Source organism: Mobula hypostoma, chromosome 3, assembly GCF_963921235.1.
Source record: "Mobula hypostoma chromosome 3, sMobHyp1.1, whole genome shotgun sequence".
In the NCBI taxonomy this organism is placed as follows: Eukaryota; Metazoa; Chordata; class Chondrichthyes; order Myliobatiformes; family Myliobatidae; genus Mobula; species Mobula hypostoma.
Genome location: NC_086099.1, coordinates 190,433,702 through 190,456,034, shown reverse-complemented (window position 1 = coordinate 190,456,034; position 22,333 = coordinate 190,433,702). Strand labels below are relative to the sequence as shown.

The following is a 22,333-nucleotide window of genomic DNA, read 5'->3' as shown; positions in this document are numbered from 1 at the left end:
CTTCACATAATTGAAGAATGCCTTGGGGTTTTCCTTTACCCTACTCGCCAAGGCCTTCTCATGTCCCCTTCTTGCTCTTCTCAGCCCCTTCTTAAGCTCCTTTCTTGCTTCCCTATATTCCTCAATAGACCCATCTGATCCTTGCTTCCTAAACCTCATGTATGCTGCCTTCTTCCACCTGACTAGATTTTCCACCTCACTTGTCACCCATGGTTCCTTCACCCTATCATTCTTTATCTTCCTCACCGGGACAAATTTATCCCTAACATCCTGCAAGAGATCTCTAAACATCGACCACATGTCCATAGTACGTTTCCCTGCAAAAACATCATCTCAATTCACACCCGTAAGTTCTAGCCTTATAGCCTCATAATTTGCAGTTCCCCAATTAAAAATTTTCCTGTCCTCTCTGAATCTATCCTTTTCCATGATAATATTATTCAAGGCCAGTGAGCGGTGGTCACTGTCCCCCAGATGCTCACCCACTGAGAGATCTGTGACCTGACCCGGTTCATTACCTAGTACTAGATCTAATATGGCATTCCCCCTAGTCGGCCTGTCCACATACTGTGAATGCTGTTGACCTATTGTGGCGAAAGGCAGATTGCGATGGGTCCAGGTCCTTGCTGAGGCAGGAGTTCAGTCTAGTCATGACCAACCTCTCAAAGCATTTCATCACTGTCGATGTGAGTGCTACCAGGTGATAGTCATTTAGGCAGCCCACATTATTCTTCTTAGGTGCTGGTATAATTGTTGCCTTTTTGAAGTAAGTGGGAATTTCCGACTGTAGCAGTGTGAGGTTGAAAATGTCCTTGAATACTCCCGCCAGTTGGTTGGCACAAGTTTTCAGAGGCTTACCAGTTACTCCATCAGGGCCTTCCGCCTTGTGAGGGTTCACTCTCTTTAAAGACAGCCTACATCGGTCTCTGAGACGGAGATCACAGGGTCACAAGGTGCAGCTAGGACCTTCACAGCTGCTGCTGTGTTCTCCCTTTCAAAACGTGTATAGAAGCTGTTGAGTTCATCTGGTAGTGAAGCATCACCGCCATTCATGCTATTGGGTTTCCTTTGTAGGAAGTAATGTTTTGTAGACCCTGCCAGAGTTACCGTGCATTCGATGTCGCCTCCAACCTCGTTTGAAATTGTCTCTTCACCCTTGAAATAGCCTTCCAGAAATCATACCTGGCTTTCTGGTACAGGCCTGGATTGCCAGACTTGAATGCCACAGACCTAGGCTTCAGCAGACGACGTACCTCCTAGTTCATCCTGGTTTTTGGTTTGGGAATGTACAGTAAGTCTCTGTGGGCACACACTCATCCACACAGATTTTAATGAAGTTGGTAAAAACTGCAGCATACTCATCCAGGTTCGAAGATGAATCCCTGAAAACTCACCACGATGCCTCCATTACTGAGAGAATGGCCCCAGTTAGAGTTGCGGAACGAGATCCTGTATCAGGTCACGTTACCTCCAGACCGACTTCAGTGTCCCCAGCTGGTTCTGCCGGAGAAGTATCAGAGGATTGTGTTGAAGTCACTTCATGACGGTCCTGGACATTTGCAGGTTGAAAAGTCCTATGGATCACTCAGAGTCTGGTTTTACTGGCCCCAAATGAAGCCGGAGGTCAAAGAATACTGCAGGTTGTGCATTCGATGCATACGGCAGAAGACGTTGCCTATGCGGGCAGCTCCCTTGTCCCACTTGCGGGGCCTCTGGACCTGGTGTGTATGGATTTCCTGTCAATAAAACCTGATGCCGGCAACTCAGTGAAGGTCTTAGTCATCACAGGTCACTATACCAGATATGTGCAGGCTTTCCCTATCAAGGACCTATGGGCATCATGGTGGCCAAAATGTTATGGGAGAAGAATTTAATTTATTATGGCCTCCTCAGGATGGGACTTTGAGAGCAGACTCCTCAATGAGTTACTGGACATGCTTGGAGTTGAGAAGTCGAGGACCACTCCCTATCATCCGCAGGGTGATTCCCAGCCTGAGAGGTTTAACCGGACCTTGCTAGATGTGCTCGGGTTCTTGGAGATCAGCAAGAAGAGCAGGTGAAGTCAACATATTGGACATCTGGTCCATAGTTACAACTGTACCCGAATTGAAGCTACATCGGGTACCTGATGTTTGGGCACGAGACGAGGTTGCCCATTGACTTTTGTTTTGGGACTGACGAAGGCAACTTACTACTGAAGACTTATCTGAAATATGTGTCTGATGTGAGAAGGTAGCTGAAAGGGCTTATGAATTAGCTGGGGTCGCGGCTGCCAAGCAGAATCAAGGAAATAAGAGGAGGTATGATCAAAAGGTGAGGTTCTTCCAACTCCTGCCGGGAGACAGAGTCCTCATAAGGAACTTGGGGCTACCTGGGAAGCATAAGTTGGCTGACCGCTAGGCAGCTACGCCCTATGTGGTGGAGGGTCAGATGCCAAACCTACCAGTTTTCTGGGTGAAACCAGAGGATGGGAATGGGCCTGTCAAGATTTTCCATCGGAACCACCTTCTGCCTTTGGGACAAGAGGTGCAGGTTGACCCAGAGCCCAACCTGGAACCTAGACCTAGTAAGAGGACTCTGCGGTGACATGGGGTGACTGCAGGACCAGCAACAGGAGAGGTTAGACCAGCCCCCGCCACTGAGAGGGATACTGATTCGGAGGACAAGGACCTGGAGGTGTGATATATGCTGCCTTTTACTAACTCCCCACTGATTGAGGAAGAGACTCCCAACCCTTCTTCTGCTTAGTCAGGTGAAATCGGGGCGGGTGGGGTGCTATCTGTGGACAGCCTGGGTTGCAGAGGGATCCTGCAAGGGATGAAGCGCGGCTTAGCCAAGGGACAGAGGGGTCCGAGCTGCAGGTGGGCACAAGTGATAAGCTGGGGGAGGCCTCTCCAGGTAGACCAGAAGTATCCCCAGTAATGTCAAAACATGAAGAAGTAGATGAGGGGGTATGGAGGTCTCACAGAATCAGGAGACCACCGGATAGGCTGGCCTATGTAGCACCAGGGGAACACACTGTGGCTCCTACTGCTTTGGGGAGCTATGTCACTGCCTTTTACATCTAGATTGGACTTTGTGTTTTGCAGGAAGAGTTGGCAAATTATCTCAAAGTCATGAGGACATGACTGCGTTTGGTGGGGGGAGAGCATAATGCCCTGGGAAAGGTTTCATTGCTAAGGTAATGGTTTCTCTGTAGCAGCAGTGTGTTTCGGTTATGACTAGAGATAACAAGGGCTTTGGAATGTGCGGCGTCCCATGATGGGAGAGGTTTTTTCTTTCTTGTGTGCCTAAGAGCAAGGGATTCGCGCGCTTTTTGTTTGGAAGAAGATGGAGAGAGAAGATGCTAGAATGGGGAAGTCGTAGACTGCAGGACTGAGTGAACTTGGAATGGGGATGGGAGTTGATGACGACCGGGGAAATCAATGAAGAATGAACAGACGGGGAAAACGGTGAGCTCCAATGTGTGCTTTAGACCAGCGGTCCCCAACCACCTGGCCGTGGACCGGTACCGGGCCGCAAAGCATGTGCTACTGGGCCGTGAGGAAACGATATGATTTGGCGACATGAGTCAGCTGCACTTTTCCTCATTCCCTGTCACGCCCTCTGTTGAGCTTGAATGCACGCGAGGTCATGACCCACGCCTCATCCATGTCAGCGCGGGAAGAAGATCAACTCCTTGAGCTTGCAAATGACGGCGGGCTGAAAAGTATGTTTGACATAACATCTCTGCCGGCATTCTGGATCAAAGTCAAGGCTGAATATCCTGAGATAGCCACGAAAGCACTGAAAACGTTGCTTCCATTTCCAACATATCTCTGCAACGAATGCAACCAAAACTAAATTGCGGAATAGACTGGACATAGGGAACCCCCTTTGAGTATCGCTGTCTCCCATGGGACTGTCTTGTTGCAGGGAACAAGTATTCAGCCCAGGGCTCCCACTGATTCAGCGATATTGGTGTGTTGCAATGATTTTATATGTTCATACGGAGAAAATATGTGCTGTGTGTTTAATATCCAAACGTTACTTATAATGTTATGATGCTATTGACTTATATAACCATACAACAATTACAGCATGGAAACAGGCAATCTCTTTCCTTCTAGTCCGTGCCGAACGTTACTCTCACCTAGTCCCACCGACCTGCACTCAGCCCATAAATCTCCATTCCTTTCCTGTCCATATACCTATCCATTTTTTCTTTAAATGATAATATCGAACCTGCCTCTACCACTGCTACTGGAAGTTCATTCAACAGTTACTTCAAGCTCCCCTCTCCTCCCCGATAATTGACTTATCACTATATTCATGCGAGGAAAATATGCGCAGTGTGTTTAATATTAAATTTGTTAGATAATCCCTTTTAGAAACGAAATTGAGTGTATTAGCCACTTCACACCTATATTCTGATCATGATTAACACCCCCCACCCCCGAACAGAATTGCCAAAAAGGATTTGTAGAAAAAAATCGGGACGTACACGCATGCGCACTGGTGCCCGCGGAGGGCTTCATGGTCATTGTAGTCTTTCTCGGAGTAAACACAACGTATTTGACTGCTACTCTTGTCCATTGGCAACCCTACCACACCGCCCCCCCCCCCACCCGGTCGGCCGTTCCGCAAGAATATTGTCAATATTAAACCGGTCCGCAGTGCAAAAAAGGTTGGGGACCCCTGCCTTAGACTGTTTCATTAAAATGTGCCCTTTTTCTTTTTGTTTTCTTTACTAACCCTATAGTCAAATTAAGAACTATAAAGCTTGATCGTTTAATTGCATTTTGTGTACTGTTTGTTATTTCATGGTACTGATTTGTAACAGGGGAACACATAACGTAGCATCCACCCAGATAAGATTTCTCAAGTTTGGCCAGGCCGGAGGCTGTCTTCCCCTAGATTAATGCAGCTGGCTGAACCTGAGGGTTACATAAGCAATAAACATGAAAAATTCTGCAAAGCAAAACAACACACAAAAAATGCTAGAGGAACTCAGCAGATCAGGCAGCATCCATGGAAATGAACGAACAGTTGAATTTTTAGGCTTCTGGACTGAAAAGGAAGGGGGAAAGATGCTGGATTATGTAAAGGTGCAGGGAGGAGGAGGAGGATAGCTGGAAGGTAATCAGGTTGGTGGGAAAGGTAAAGGGCTGCAGGGAGGAATCTGATAGGAGAAGATAGTGGACTATAGGAGAAAGGAAAGGAAGAGAGGCATCATGGGGTGGTGATAGGCAGGTAGAAGAGGTAGGTGGCCACAGTGGAGAATAGAAGAAGGGAGGGACAAAGAATTTTTTTTTACCAGAAGGGAAAAATTGATATTCATGGTTGGATGAAGGCTACCCAGACGGAATATAAGGTAGCTTATGTACCCTGTATAACTTCACCATGGTACAAGAGGAGGCCATGTACCAACAGGTTGCGATGGGATTGGGCGTCAGATTTAAAATATTTGACCCACTGTGAAATTCTGCTTTTGGAGGATGGAGTGGAGATGCTCTACGAAGCAGTCTTCCAATATACGATGAGCCTCACCAGTGTAGAGGAGGCAGTATCAGGAGCACGGGATACGATAGACAACCCCAGCATATTTGCAGGTGACTTGTTGCCTCACCTGGAAGGATTGTTTGGAGCCCTGAATGGAGATGAATGGGAGGCTTGTAGCACTTTGGCCACTTGCAGGAATAAATGCCGGGAGGGAGATTTGTGGGAAGGGATGAATGGACAAGGGAATCATGAAGGAATTGATCTCTGTGGAAAGCGGAGTTGTGGGTCAGGAGGGGGGGAGATGGTGTGGAGGTAAAGATGTGTTTGGTGGCAGGATCCCTTTCAAGATAGCAGCAGTTGTGGAAAATGTGTTGGATGTGCAGATTCGTGAGCTGCTAGGTAAGGACAAGTGGAACTCTGTCACTGTCAATGTGGTGGGAAAATGGGGTGAATGTGGATGTTTGGGAAATGGAGGAGATGTGGGTGAGGGCAGTATCAATGGTGAAGGAAGGGAAACCCCACTCTTTGAAGAAGGAGGACATCTCTGATGTTCTGGTAAGGAACACCTTATCCTAGAAACAGATGCTGCAGAGATGAACAACCTGAGAAAAGGGAATATCATTTTTACAGGAGACAGGATGGGAAGAAGAATAGTCAAAATAGCTTGGTAGGTTTATAAAAGATGATGATCAACAGTTTGTCTCCAGATATGGAGACAGAGATATTGAGAAAGGTGAGGGAAGTGTTAGAAATGGATCAAGTGAATTTAAGGGTAGGATGGAAGTTGGAGGCAAAGTTGATGATATTTCAGCATGGGTGCATGAAGCAGCATCAATGCAGTCATCAATGTAGCAGAGGAGGAGTTGGGGAGCATTACTGGGGAAGGCTTGGAACATGGCAGGTATAGCTGCAATTCATGGCTACTCCTTGAGTCTGGAGGAAGTATGAGGAGCCAAAGGGAAAAATTGTCCAAGGTGAGGACCATTTCTACCAGATGGAGGAGGTGTTGGGGAAGGAGAACTTGAGAAAGAAGCGGTGAACTTTAAGGCCTTCTTGATGGGGTACACAAGTGCATAGGGACTGGACATCAATGGTAAAAAAATGAGGCCATCAAGGCCAGGGAATTGAAAGTTAGTGAGGAGAGCATGAGAAGTGACGCAGATGTAGGTGGGAAGGAACCAAACTGAGGGGGATATAATGGAGTTGAGATATGAGGACACATATTCAGTGGGGCAGGAGCAGATCAAGACAATTGGCCTACCTGGGCAGTCAGGTTTGTGGATCTTGGGTAGGAGGTGGAAGCGCGCAGTGTGGGGTAAAGTATCTGAGTTTGGTGGCAGTGGATGGGAGTTCTTCAGAGTTGATAAGGTCAGTGATGGTGTTGGAGACAGATTTTCAATGGGCTGAAGTGGGGTCCTCTTCAAGGGGTAGGTAAGAGGAGGTGTCTGAGAGTTGTCACCTGGCATCAGCAAGATAGAGACCAGTCTGCCACACTGCAACAGCATCTCCTTTGTCTGCAGGTTTGTTGTTAAGGTTGGGATTGGTGTGGAGAGAGTGGATAGCAATGTGTTTTGTGGGGGTAAGGTTCGAGGAGGAGTGAGGAGTGCTGAGGTTGAGCCAGTTAATGTCTCATCAGCAGTTAGAGATCAAAAGATCCAGGGCAGCCAGTGAAGCAGAACAGGGTGTCCAAGAATATCAGGAGGGTTGGAGGCAGGAGAAGGGATCCTCGGTGCGGGGTGGGGAATTCTTGCTGAAGAAGTGGGTTCGGAAATGGAGGCGATGGAAGAAGAGCTTGGTGTCATGGTGGGTGCAGAACTCACTGAGGTGCAGGCAAAGGAGGGCAAAGGTGACCACTAATTACGCAGTGATAAGCAATCTTTCTAATTTGGAGTGACACTTGCCTAATTTACAAAATCACCATCTTTTTCAGTGATGGAATAATGTGGATCATCACCAGAGCAAAATCTGCTTTTTTATAATTTTGCAAATATTTTTCTCAATAATTTATGTTGAATTATGTCAGATGGATTTATTTCAACAATTTAATGGTATGGATTTTCTTTCTTTGAATTTGTTTTTGCATTTAGCTTTGTATATTTGTATAAGGATAGGACTGGACCCAGGATTGGGATTTTTGATTAGAGAAAGGCTAACTTTGAGGAGATGTGAAAGGATTTAGAAGGAGTGGATTGGGACAATTTGTTATATGGGAAGGATGTAATAGAGAAATGGAGGTCATTTAAAGGTAAAATTTTGAGGGTACAGGATTTTTATGTTCCTGTTAGGTTGAAAGGAAAGGTTAAAACTTTGAGAGAGCCATGGTTTTCAAGGGATATTGGAAACTTGGTTTGGAAAAAGAAAGGGATCTACAATAAATATAGGCAGCTTGGAGTAAATGAGGTGCTTGAAGAATATAAAGAATGTAAAAAGAATCTTAAGAAAGAAATTAGAAAAGCTAAGAGTAGATATAAGGTTGCTTTAGCAAGTAAGGTGAAAATAAATCCAAAGGGTTTCTACAGTTATATTAATAGCAAAAAGACAGTGAGGGATAAAATTGGTCCCTTAGAAAATCAGCGTGGACGGCTATGTGCGAAGCCAAAAGAAATGGGGGAGATTTTGAACAATTTCTTTTCTTCGGTATTCACTAAGGAGAAGGATATTGAATTGTGTAAGGTAAGGGAAACAAGAAGGGTAGTTATGGAAAGTATGATGATTAAAGAAAAGGAAGTACTGGTGCTTTTAAGGAATATAAAAGTGGATAAGTCTCTGGTTCTGGACAGGATATTCCCTAGGACCTTGAGGGAAGTTAGTGTGGAAAAGCAGGAGCTCTGACAGAAATATTTTAAATGTCATTAGGAACGGGGATGGTGCCGGAAGATTGGTGTATTGCTCATGTTGTTCCATTGTTTAAAAAGGGTTCTAAGAGTAAACCTAGCAATTATCGGCCTGTGAGTTTGACGTCAGTGGTGGGTAAATTGATGGGAAGTATTCTTAGAGATGGTATATATAATTATCTGGATAGACAGGGTCTGATTAGGAACAGTCAACATGGATTTGTGCATGGAAGGTCATGTTTGACAAATCTTACTGAATTTTTTGAAGAGGCTACTAGGAAAGTTGATGAGGGTAAAGCGGTGGATGTTGTCCATATGGACTTCAGTAAGGCCTTTGACAAGGTTCCACATGGAAGGTTAGTTAGGAAGGTTCAGTCATTAGGTATTAATATTGAAGTAGTAAAATGGATTCAGCAGTGACTGGATGGGAGATGCCAGAGAGTAGTGGTGGATAACTGTGTGTCTGATTGGAGGACCGTGTTTAGTGGTGTGCCTCAGGGATCTGTACTGGGTCCAATGTTGTTTGTCATATATATATTATTGATCTGGATGATGGGGTGGTAAATTGGATTAGTAAGTATGCAGATGATACTAAGATAGGTGGAGTTGTGGATAATGAAGTAGGTTTTCAAAGCTTGCAGAGAGATTTAGACCACTTGGAAGAGTGGGTGAAAGATAGCAGATGGAGTTTAATGCTGATAAATGTGAGGTGCTACATTTTGGTAGGACTAATCAAAATAGGGCATGCATGGTAAATGGTAGAGCATTGAAGAATGCAGTAGAACTGAGGGATCTAGGAATAATGGTGCATAGTTCCCTGAAGGTGGAATCTCCTGTGGGTAGGGTGGTGAAGAAAGCTTGTGGTATGCTGGCCTTCATAAACCAGAGCATTGAGTATAGGAGTTGGGATGTAATGTTGAAATTGTACAAAGCATTGGTGAGGCCAAATTTGGGGTATTGTGTACAGTTCTGGTCACCGAATTATAGGAAAGATGTCAATAAAATTGAGAGAATACAGAGGAGATTTACTAGAATGTTGCCTGGGTTTCATCTCCTAAATTACAGAGAAAGGTTGAACAAGTTGGGTCTTTATTCTTTTGAATGTAGAAGGTTGAGGGGGGACTTGATAGAAGTATTTAAAATTATGAGGGGGTAGATAGAGTTGACGTGGATAGGCTTTTTCCATTGAGAATGGTGTAGATTCAAACAAGAGGACATGAGTTGAGAGTTAAAGGGCAAATGTTTAGGGGTAACTTGAGGGGGAACTTCTTTACTCAGAGAGTGGTAGCTGTGTGGAACGAGCTTCCAGCAGAAGTGGTTGAGGCAGGATCGATGTTGTCATTTAAAGTTAAATTTGAATAGCTATATGGACAGGAAAGGAATGGAGGGTTTGGTGGGAGTAGGTGAGGGTAAGAGTTCGGCATGGACTAGAGGGGCCGAGATGGCCTGTTTCTGTGCTTTAATTGTTATATGGTTATATTTTTTTGTATGTTTTGTTGCTAATTTGGCCAACATTCCTAACATTGCTTTATTATAATTATTATCTATATAAACTGTTGCTATCTATGAATAATTTTGTGTTGAAACCTCAGATTGGATACCAGTTTATCCAGAATTGGTCCTGGCAATCCATACCCTTTATTTCTTTCATCTACTTTTTTCAATGCTATTTTGTTGTTTTGCCCATTGTTGGTATCTTTGGCAATTTATACATAATATCTTCAGACATCCCACCCTGCAAAAACTCATTTCAGGGAGGTAGCAACCCCCCCCCCCACCGCCGTCGACCTCCAAGGGTGTATGTAATACTTTGTTCAGTGATTTTGTCTAATCTGTAAACCACGTTGGGTATATGCAGCAAATGTGACATTAAAATATGTACTTATATTATAATATCATGTTTATTCTATTACAACTTTAAGCAATCTACGGAGAGTTTGGCCTCATCATGTAGGACATCAATAGCTAGCTCCTTGGCAGCTAGCCAGCTAGTTTAAATCAAGGGTCCGCAACTTTTTTTGCACCACAAACCGGTTTAATATTGACAATATTCTTGAGGACCGGCTGACCCGGGGGCGGGGGAGTGGTGTTAATCGAGACCGGAATATAGATGATAAGTCAAGTATAAGTCACTTGTAAGTGGCTAATACACTCAATTTCGTTTCTAAAGGGGATTATCTAACGAATTTAATATTAAACACACAGCGCATATTTTTCTCACATGAATGTAGTGATAAGTCAATTATAACAGTGGTTCCAAACCTCCGAGCCACGAAGAATGCAGCGGTATAGCGGTGGCCAGAATGCACCCAGCACGTCTTTAAGAAAAAAGCCGAAATAAACAAGTTAATTAGTTAGGTGCTGCCTGGCATGTAAATATTGGCCCAGATCAGAGACGACGCAATCTGCAGTCGCCTCTGATCTGGGCCATCATTTACAAGCCGGGCGGCACCTGATTAATTAGCTTGTTTATTTCGGCTTTTTTCTTAAAGATGCGCTGGGTGTGTTCTGGCCACCGCTGTATTCTTCACAGCCCGGAGGCTGGGGATCACTGAATTATAAGTCACTTATAAGTCAATAGCATCATAACATTTTAAGTAACGTTTGGATATTAAACGCACAGCGCATATTTTCCTTGTATGAACACATAAAATCATTGCAACACACCAATATTGCTGAATCAGTGGGAGGCCTGGGCTTATTTTCCTGCAACAACATGGTTCTATTGAGGGGTGATGGGAGACAGCGATACTTGAAGCGGGTTCCCTATGTCCAGTCTATTCTGCAATTTAGTTTTTGTTACATTCATCGCAGAAAACTCCACTTTGCAGAAATACGTTGGAAATGGAAGCAACGTTTTCAGTGCTTTTGTGGCTATCTCAGGATATTCAGCCTTAATAGACAATAGACAATAGGTGCAGGAGTAGGCCATTTAGCCCTTCGAGCCAGCACCACCATTCACTGTGATCATGGCTGATCATCCACAACCAGTACCCTTTTCCTGCCTTCTCCCCATATCCCTTCACTCCGCTATCTTTAGTCATAGTCATAGTCATACTTTATTGATCCCGGGGGAAATTGGTTTTTGTTACAGTTGCACCATAAATAATAAATAGTAATAAAACCATAAAAAGTTAAATAGTAATATGTAAATTATGCCAGGAAATTATGAAATAAGTCCAGGACCAGCCTATTGGCTCAGGGTGTCTGACCCTCCAAGGGATGAGTTGTAAAGTTTGATGGCCACAGGCAGGAATGACTTCATATGACGCTCTGTGTTGCATCTGGGTGGAATGAGTCTCTGGCTGAATGTACTCCTGTGCCCAACCAGTACATTATGTAATGGATGGGAGACATTGTCCAAGATGGCATGCAACTTGGACAGCATCCTCTTTTCAGACACCACCGTCAGAGAGTCCAGTTCCATCCCCACAACATCACTGGCCTTACGAATGAGTTTGTTGATTCTGTTGGTGTCTGCTACCCTCAGCCTGCTGCCCCAGTACACAACAGCAAACATGATAGCACTGGCCACCACGGACTCGTAGAACATCCTCAGCATTGTCCGGCAGATGTTAAAGGACCTCAGTCTCCTCAGGAAATAGAGATGGCTCTGACCCTTCTTGTAGACAGTCTCAGTGTTCTTTGACCAGTCCAGTTTATTGTCAATTCGTATCCCCAAGTATTTGTAATCCTCCACCGTGTCCACACACTGACCCCCTGGATGGAAACAGGGGTCACCGGTACCTTAGCTCTCCTCAGGTCTACCACCAGCTCCTTAGTCTTTTTCACATTAAGCTGCAGATAATTCTGCTCACACCATGTGACAAAGTTTCCTACCATAGCCCTGTACTCAGCCTCATCTCCCTTGCTGATGCATCCATTTAAGAGCTCTATCAAGAATCCAGAGAATTGGCCTCCACTGCCTTCTGAGGCAGAGCACTCCACAGAACCACAACCCTCTGTGTGAAAAATTTTTTCCTCAACTCCGTTCTAAATGGTCTACCCCTTATTCTTAAACTGTAGCCTCTGGTTCTGGACTCTCCCAACATCGGGAACATGTTTCCTGCCTCTAGCGTGTCCAATTCCTTAATAATCTTATACGTTTCAATCAGATCCCCTCTCATCCTTCCAAATTCCAGTGTATACAACCCCAGTCGCTCCAATCTTTCAACATATGACAGTCCCGCCATCCTGGGAATTAACCTTGTTAACCTACGCTGCACTCCCTCAATAGCTAGTATGTCCTTCCTCAGATTTGGAGAACAAAACTGTACACAATACTCCAGGTGTGGTCTGACCAGGGCCCTGTACAACTGCAGAAGGACCTCTTTGCTCCTATACTCAACTCCCCTTGTTATGAAGGCCAACATGCCATTAGTTTTCTTCACTGCCTGCTGTACCTGCATACTTACTTTCAGGGACTGATGAACAAGGACACCTAGATCTCAGTGTACTTCCCCTTTTCCTAACTTGACACCATTCAGATAGTAATTTGCCTTCCTGTTCTTGTCACCAAAGTGGATAACCTCACATTTATCTACATTAAACTGCATCTGCCATGCATCTGCCCAATCACCCAACCTGTCCAAGTCATCCTGCATTCTCATAACATCCTCCTCACATTTCACACTGCCACCCAGCTTTGCATCATCTGCCAATTTGCTAAAGTTACTTTTAATCCCTTCATCTAAATCATTAATGTATATTGTAAATAGCTGCGGTCCCAGCACCGAGCCTTGCGGTACCCCACTGGTCACTGCCTGCCATTCTGAAAAGGACCCATTAATCCCTACTCTTTGTTTCCTGTCTGCCAAACAATTTTCTATCCATGTCAGTGCCCTACCCCCAATACCATTTGCTCTAATTTTGCACACTAACCTCCTATGTGGGACCTTATCCAAGGCTTTCTGAAAGTCCAGGTACACTACATCCACTGGCTTTGCCATGTTCATTTTCACAGTTACATTCTCAAAAAATTCCAGAAGATTAGTCAAGCATGATTTCCTCTTCGTAAATCCATGCTGACTCGGACCTATCCTGCCACTGCTATCCACATATGCCGCTATTTCATATTTTATAATTGATTCCAGCATCTTTCCCACCACTGATGTCAGACTAACTGGTATATAATTGCCTGTTTTCTCTCTCCCTCTTTTCTTAAAAAGTGGGATAACATTAGCTACCTTCCAATCCGCAGGAACTGATCCTGAATCTATAGAACATTGGAAAATGATTACCAATGCGTCCACGATTTCTAGAGCCACCTCCTTAAGTACCCTGGGATGCAGACCCTGGCCCTGGGGATTTATCAGCTGTCAGTCCCATCAGTTTACCCAACACCATTTTCTGCCTAATGCGAATTTCCTTCAGTTCCTCTGTTACCCTAGGTCCTCTGGCCACTATTATATCTGGGAGATTATTTCTGTCTTCCCTAGTGAAGGCAGACCCAAAGTGCCTGTTCAGCCTGTCTGCCAGTTCCATGTTCCCCATAATAATTTCACCCCTTTCTGTCTTCAAGGGCCCAACTTTGGTCTTAACTAATTTTTTCCTCTTCACATACCTAAAGAAGCTTTTACTATCCTCCTTTATATTCTTGGCTAGCTTACCTTCATACCTGATCTTTTCCCCCTGTATTGCCTTTTAAGTTATCTTCTGTTGCTCCTTAAAAGTTTCCCAATCCTCTGGCTTCCAACTCATCTTTGCTATGTTATACTTCCTCTCTTTTATTTTTATACTGTCCTTGAATTCCCTTGTCATCCACGGTCACCCCTTACTCCCCTTAGAATCTCTCTTCCTCTTTGGAATGAACTGATCCTGCACCTTCTGTATTATTCCCAGAAATACCTGCCATTGTTGTTCCACTGTCATCCCTGCTAGGGTATCTTTCCAGTCAACTTTGGCCAGCTCCTCCCTCATGGGTCCATAGTCCCCTTTGTTCAACTGTAATACTGACACTTCTGATCTTCCTTTCTCCCTCTCAAATTGTAGATTAAAACTTATCATATTATGGTCACTACCTCCTAATGGCACCTTTACCTCGAGTTCCCTTATCAAAGCCTTGACTTTGATCCTCAATGCCGGCAGAGATGCTATGTCAAACATACTTTTCAGCCCACTGTCATTTGCAAGCTCGAGGAGTTGATCTTTTTCCTGTGCCGACATGGATGATTCACCGGGGACATTCACAAATGGGTCACGGACCCATTCCTTTGCACGTCTTGGGTCATTGATGACCTCGCATGCGTTAAAATTCAACAGTGCGTGACAGGGAATGAGGAAAGGTGCAGCTGACTCATATCGTTTCCTCGCGGCCCAGTGGTTGGGGGCCACTCTTAGCACGAAGAGAGACCAATCAAGATGCTCGCTCTCCCTCTCCCTCTCAAAAAAATCTATTTCTGGGATATTGTATGTAATTTCGGGGCGTCAGGGAGCTGCTATCGATATGTGGGAGACTCCCAGAACTTCTGGGAGAGGTGGGATGTCTGTATCTTCCATGTGCTCATCGTGCATTTTATCCAGTGTTGGGTGGGAGAGTGCTGAGGATGAATAATTTTTTTTGGCACATTATCAGAGTTCTGTTTTTTTGATACTGCAATTGATATACTGTATTTGTACTGATTGTTCTTTAATTTTATTCCAATTCATTCAGATGTGAGAACTGAGATCTAAAATTAGTTCCATATAATGACTCACCAAAAAATTATAATTATGAGACAGGAAAAAGTCATAAAGTCATATAACACAAAAAATAAACTCCTTATGGACCACTTTGTCTCATCGCATTGCTAATGCAAGTGCTCATCAAGTTATTTTACTGTTGTGAGGGACTCTGCCTCCACCATCTCCTTAAGCAATGTGTTCCAAATTTCTGTTAGATTTTTGGTGAAAAATGTTATCCTCAGATCCCCCTGAAACTTCTACCCCTACATAAACTGATAACCTCTGGAGAGACATTGAGACTTCTTTTTTTACCGTGCCCATGGTCTGTTCTTTATCAAATTACGGTATTGCTTTGCACTGTTGTAACTATATGTTATAATTATGTGGTTTTTGTCAGTTTTTCGGTCATGATTTGTCTTGTGTGTCTGTGATATCCTTCTGGAGGAACATTGTTTCATTTCTTAATGCATGCATTACTAAATGACAATAAAAGAGGACTGCGTGTCCTCATAATCTAATCTAATCTAATATACATCTCTGTTTTGGGGAAAAGTTTCTCACTATTTCCCCTATCACTGCCTTTTATAATCTTGTATTAATCAGGTCTTCCCTCAGGCATCTCCAGTCCAAGGAAAACAAACCCTAATCTATTCTGTAGCAATATGGAAAAAAAACTACTAGAGGGACCCAGCACAACAGGCAGTGTCTATGGAGGGAAATCTACCTCCATATATACTGCTTGTTCTGCTGAGACCCTGCAGTTATTTTTTGTGTTTTGTTCTAAAGTTCAATGTAAATTTGTAATCAAAGTACATACATGTCACCATATACAACCCTGAGATTCATTTTCTTGCGAGTATACTCAATAAATCCAATATAGATGTAGCCCCCCCGGCCACCCTCAGGGTCGCTCGGCTCGCTGCCGTCTAGGGAAACAGCCTCGGCTCCGCCAAACTGGGTAATTAGTTTGTGTGGATGCTGTGTGATGTACCCCACGCCGGCCAAATAACAGACAATACACCAGATACAATTAAATGATTTACAGTTTATAGATATTACTGGAACTATATAATTAAGACAGAATAAAATATAGAAGGAAAATAAAAGGTGCCACACTTATCAAAGTTCAATCTCTTCGTGCACAAAAACCGTTGGAGCTCAAGGACCTTCTTCTTCACCCTGCGACCCCCTCGGACCACCTCGACTGGCTGCCTGGGACCAACAACGGTGGTCGACCAGACGCTCCACACGAGTCCGTCTCCGTCTCTTCGCCGAATGTCCCGCTCGGGGTCCGGCCCCGTTAGCGGACTCACAGCACCTGGTCCATCCTCTGTCTCGCTCTCCCGCCTTCTGCCCCAAAACCCCGCGCATACAGCATCTTCAAATACACCCAAAACCATAACAATTATCCCAATTGGTTAATAGCACTCTCTTATCACACTCGAAATTAAGAACAAGCTGCTAGCGCAAACTTTCTCAGCATTTAACACAACAAAGCCGCATTCCCCGGATTAACATAACAAAGACGCCATTTTAATTAGCCTCCACGGTAACATAAAAGTCGAAACCCCCTTACATAGAATAATAACCATAATAGAATGACAGACAGCACCAGCTTGAGCATTCAACCAGTATGCAAAAGGTAATAAATTGTGCAAGTACAAAAATAATAATAAATAAATATGCAATAAATATCGACAATGGTGGTGGTGGGGGAGGGGGTCTCTGCTGATATATGCATCTCTCCTATGAAAACGCTTCATGTATATGTGCTCAATCGTGAGGAGGGCTTTACTCATGATGGACTGGGCCGTATCCACTACTTTTTGTAGGATTTACCTTTCAAGGGCATTGGTGTTCCCATGCCAGGCTGTGATGCAGCCAGACATTATACTCTCCACCACACATCTATAGAAGTTTGACGAAGTTTTAGATAGGAGATTGCGAAGATTTGGCATGCTAAGGAAGTAGAGGTGCTGCCATGTTTTCTTCGTATTGTACTTATATGCTGGACCCATGACGGGTCCTCCAAAATGATAACACGGAAGAATTTGAAGTTGCTGACCCTTTCCACCACTGATCTAATCTAATCTAATCTTCTGATGAGGACTGGCTCATGAACCTCTGGTATCCTCCTCCTGAAGTCAATAATCAGTTCCTTAGTCTTGCTGACCTTAAGTTAGGAGCTGATTATTGACTTCAGGAGGAGGAAACCAGATTTCTAGCATCTGCAGTCTTTCTTGTGTTTACAGTCTACTTGGTCTCTCCTCACAATGAAACTCCAACCCAGACAACATTGTGGTGAATATCCTCTGCTCCCTCTCTGATGCAGTGCCATCCTTCCTATATTATACTAACCATCACTGCACAAGAACTCCCAAAACATCAACTAATGCCTTATAAAGTTGAAAATTACTTCCCTGTAATACAGTCAGTAGTCACTTTGTAGGTATATCCTGTACCTAATAAAATGGCCACTGTATCTATATTTGTGGCCTTCTGCTGCTGTAGCCCAGCCAATTCATGGTTTAATGAATTGTGCATTTAGAAATGCTCTTCAGAACACCATTGTTGTAACAACCTGTTTTCCTTTGAGTTACTGTTCCCCTTGGAACTTTGCTGGTCAGATTTACCAGCCTGACTAATGTGACTTAAATGCATTGTTATAACAGGCTGAATGTAGGGGTAGAATGTAAAATGCTTTTGGATAAAAAGTGTACTGGCTTCCTGTTCAAACAGATGCACAATTTTGGAAGTTTGGTATAAACATGGGTGGCCATTTTCATTTTTTGGTTGGCAGGTTATAAGAGTTTTCTTTTAGTGAATAATAAAGGTGATGAATACTGTAAGTTTTGTGGGTTTTATTGAACAAATGACTGCTTAGTAAGTAAACTTATTTTCAGTAGTGCTTTCTGTGATATGACAGGAAATCTGTCTGGTGTGATATCCTCCCTTGATGAATAAAATATGACAAGTTTTAAACACTTTTGAAAGAAATCACTTCTTATTACTTGTAGGCCTGTTACAATATCAAGAACTTAGATACATTTCTGTTTTTAATTGTTGAAATAACTGCATGCTATATTTCATGCAGAGCCAAGGCTTATGGATATTTGGTATAGACGGGTTGTATATTCAAATTTTGGCACAGCTTGTGAGGTCTTGGCTATATTATACTTTACAGATCTTGCAAATATCCGGCTTGCCCAACATATTTTTGTGGGTATTTTTTCCAGATGTTACTGTAATGCATTTCTGAGTAAAATATTTGGTGCTGATTTAATACACAGAAAATAAAATCTGGAACTAACTGAATAAAGGAAATGGTAGAATTGAACAGAAGGTGATTTAATTATATTTAATGGTATGCTTTCTCTTCCCCCCCTTTTTTTCGGAAAAAAGAGAAGTACGACTGAGCCCTCAATCTATAAAGAATGATGTGCAATTGCTCCAATCTTTCTCTGGTGAAGAAGACAAGTCAGTTTTAAAATCTATCAGATACACATCAGGTATTTATGCAGAGAACTGAATCAATCGGAATTATCACAAAGGATTTTGAACAGAATATTGAAAATTGTATAGTGCTTTACCCAAGGGGATTGTTGTGTGATTCTAACATTAAAAAAATTCTGTTTGATTTTGTGTTTCATAGAATATGTATTTTCTAATGGATGCAGAGCGCCACCATGGAGGCAGGTATATGGAGATATTTGCTACCTCATTATTATTACACATGACATGGATGTCTTGTATGTCACCTGTAGCACAGCTGGAGTTTTTGAAAATGGGGTAAGTAAAATAAACTAAATACGGTCGACCATTTCATTTCTTGGAAAATTTCATGTATAAAAATGCATGACCATTAAAGTTCTCAAACCGTAACACCAGTTCTGCATTATATCATTCATTCTGATTAGGGTTTTAAGAAGGACAGTGAAGATATTATCTACGACAGAAAAGGTGATATCTATAAGGATCTTATTACATTTCTGAGAGTAAAGTCGCCTACTTTTGCAGAAAATCTTACACAGGTTCAACAGGTAAAAGTGTTAAAGTATTTTCACAAAAAGCCTGTCATGTAGAATGACTAATGAAATAGTCTCCAACTTGCACCTTGCATCGATATTACAATCTATACTGCAATACTTGGGCATACATAGTAATGGACTAAGTGTTCTGAATAATATTCAATATTTGTTTTTATAAACATAATATGTTTGAAGTAGATCTACTTATCATGAATAAATGACCAGTTGCCATTACTTTTATTTAGCAATCAGTAAAACCTGTGCCCAAAAGAAACCAGCTAGAATCCGATCAGATTTCTGAACTGTCATGAACACTACTTCATTAAAGTTTATTTTTGCACTATGTTGTAATTTTATGTCTTGTACTGAACACAATTACCACAAATCAACAGATTTTGCAGCATACAAGTCCTGCTGATTCTGATATGTCTATCATTAGCAATGAAAAGACACAATTATTGACATAATTCAATTTTACTTATGCTTAAGTTTCATTCTGCAATTGGTTTTCTTCTCACATGCAATATAATCAGACATGATGTACATTTACTCTTAATTTGTTTATCACTTTTACTATATCTTTGGGCAATTGCTTTCAACAGAATAGTTTATTCCCTCAGTTGTGGCAAACAGTTTGAATTTTAGAATGAGAACATTTTATCATTGAGGAACTATTGAAAGCATGAAATCCAGAAATCAAGTTTCAAGATTGTTTACTGTCATTCTTCAGCTTCAAGTAATACTTACATGAAAAAATGCCCATTAGAAAGTGAATTACATTGCGTTGCAAAGTAAAACAATGTATTTGAAATCAGCTAACAAAGTTGCATGTACTGTTGTTCTAATTACAATATTATTGCTGTCTTGGAGTTAAATAAATATTTTAATAGGAACAATATGTGACATTACTAGTTTTCAACAGGTTGCTTTTGAATGCATTTTGATAAAATAAGATTTTAAAATCTGATTTGTAAATTTGTGCAGTGCATCTTAGTTTTATTGCAATTTAGCAAATTAACTGTTTCCTCTTCAGATTATAAATTACTGCAGTGAAATAATATCTTCATCTAACTGATACTTCTTTATTGGAAGCATATCTGAGAATCATTACAGCTTGAAAGATAAACTGTAGCTGATGGTGTTTCCAGATGCCAGGAGACTTTTGTGGTGGCAGAGAATGCAGGATTGGGAGGTACATTCAGTATACCTAGGGAACTGTATTTATACAGGGTGCACATCAAAGCTACTGTAGTGAAGGAGTAAATGTTTAGCATGTTGAATGTGTGCCAATAAAGATGGCTGATATGTTCTGGCTGATGTCAGTCTGCTTGAGCAACATTAAAGTTGCATTCATTCTGGCAAGTGGAAAGTGTAATGGAAAGGCTTTGGAGTGTCAATATGTCACGTGCTACAGGAAAACTTGTGCCTGACCTGATCTTGTGGATATCGTACTCATGTGACTCACTTAGTGAGATTCTCATCAATGGCAATCTCCAGGACATTGATTATGAGAAACTTGACAATGTTAATGATATTGAATGTCAAGATTAGTTGGTTTGATATTTTGTTATGAGTTACTGTCTTGTACACATGTGAATAAATGTTACTTGCCACTTATAAATCCAGATCTAAAGACTGTAGGTCATTGAAGTAAATGGATTAGATTTTCAAAATGGACTGTAATCCATGATGGTTGAAATATTTCTAGTTATTGGGTATGGCACAAGTATAAATGGAAAAACTATCAAAATTTCAAAAATTGGCATTGATCCTGGCAATTGTGAAAGAAAGAATGATGAAATGCGGCGAGTTTCTTTCTACTCTCTTTTCCAGGAAATATAATAATTAACACATGTTTTTTTACACAATTAGATGAGGTAAAATGGGTGGGCTCTTTAGGCTAAACATAGATATTAGAAATGGCAGCCACCTTAATTATTCTGAGCCACCAGTGTAAATCAACTTGCCAGATACTTCACGAAAGCAGATATTCAGCATAGAAACTAACCAAAATATAAGTAGGCAAAACAAAAGTAATGAAGAAAATTATGGCATTATAGTGTGACAAATTCCCAAGGCCAGATGGTTTCTATCATGGCTTATTAAAGGAAGTGCGCCCAAACTATAATTTTCCAAACTCTCTTTTGATTCGTGAGCTGTTCTTTCTGGATGAGAAGATTTATGCATGCCATTCAGCAATGTAAGAAAGGTGAGAGGAAAAAAAAACTCAAAAGAATTGCAGGCCAGTTAGTCTAACATCTGTTGTTGGAAAATTACTAGCATCTGTAAATTAGAATAGCCTTGAATTTTTTCAGTTAATCAGTAAAAGGCATAACAGTTTTGTGTACATTTTGGCTGACAAATGTGGTTGAATGTTTGAAAAGATCAAGAGAAATCATGGACTGACAATGTCTATGGATGTCATTGTCATGGATTTCTAGAACATATTTCATAACATCTCTTGTATTACCTAAAGACAAAGCTTGTAAAATTTGAGAAAAATGATTGAGCTGGTGAGGAATCTGACTGAACATCATGATTGATGGGAAAAATAGTATGTAATTGATAATATGGTGTTAGGGTTATCCGTTTTATTTGGTCAAAATTCACTACATTTGTTATTGACTTGGATGCAACACCTTGTCCATCAATGTTTATTGATGACAAAGGTGCGGGCCAAATTAAATGGTACAGATGGAGATCTGGATTCACAAAGAATTTATCGATCAAGAAAAAGGCAAAAATATGACAACTAGTTTTTAATGTAGATGTGTTACAAGTATGAAGTACTTGACTGAAAAAAATAAAGAACAGAATAATTTGTAAATAGTGACAGGTTGGAAAGCAGTGTGGATTCAAAGAATACAACTGATTATTCATGGATTACATGATACCATAAAGACGTATAAAAAACAAATTGAGGAACAGTGAAAAAATGTTTTGCATGCCATCTATGGAGATGATTTCATTAGAACAGTGCACTGATGAGTCGGAGTACAAGAAGATAGAAAGCCTCGTGACATGGAGTCATAACAACAACCAGTAATAAGCTAATTTACCAACTTCACGTAGTACTGGGGAAAACATTAACAGGATGCAGAATAAATCTGTTAATTTCGATGGCAATGGTAGAAAGACATAATCAACTCCAAAGCGAGACCTTAAGGAGAGAATACGTAACTGGAGTAAGTGTACCTTATAACTTGTCCTTCTAAATTCTTTAATTGAGGTTTTAAAGATACTAGAATAGAAATTAATCTTTGGTTATCAGAGTTAAGCACAGTGGTGTCCATACATAATGGTTGTGATATTTGGCTCGATTGGAGT

General features: G+C 41.9%; 1 protein-coding gene across 1 annotated transcript in view; it reads left to right on the top strand.

The window, feature by feature from the left end:
• The window catches only part of odad2 (outer dynein arm docking complex subunit 2), a 277,448-nt gene that overhangs the window by 36,324 nt on the left and 218,791 nt on the right, over positions 1-22,333 (top strand). The window contains exons 5-7 of the mRNA XM_063042406.1: positions 18,381-18,487; positions 18,631-18,767; positions 18,896-19,018. Of these exons, the coding sequence (XP_062898476.1) occupies positions 18,381-18,487; positions 18,631-18,767; positions 18,896-19,018 (367 nt within the window). The remainder of the gene's footprint in view (positions 1-18,380; positions 18,488-18,630; positions 18,768-18,895; positions 19,019-22,333) is intronic.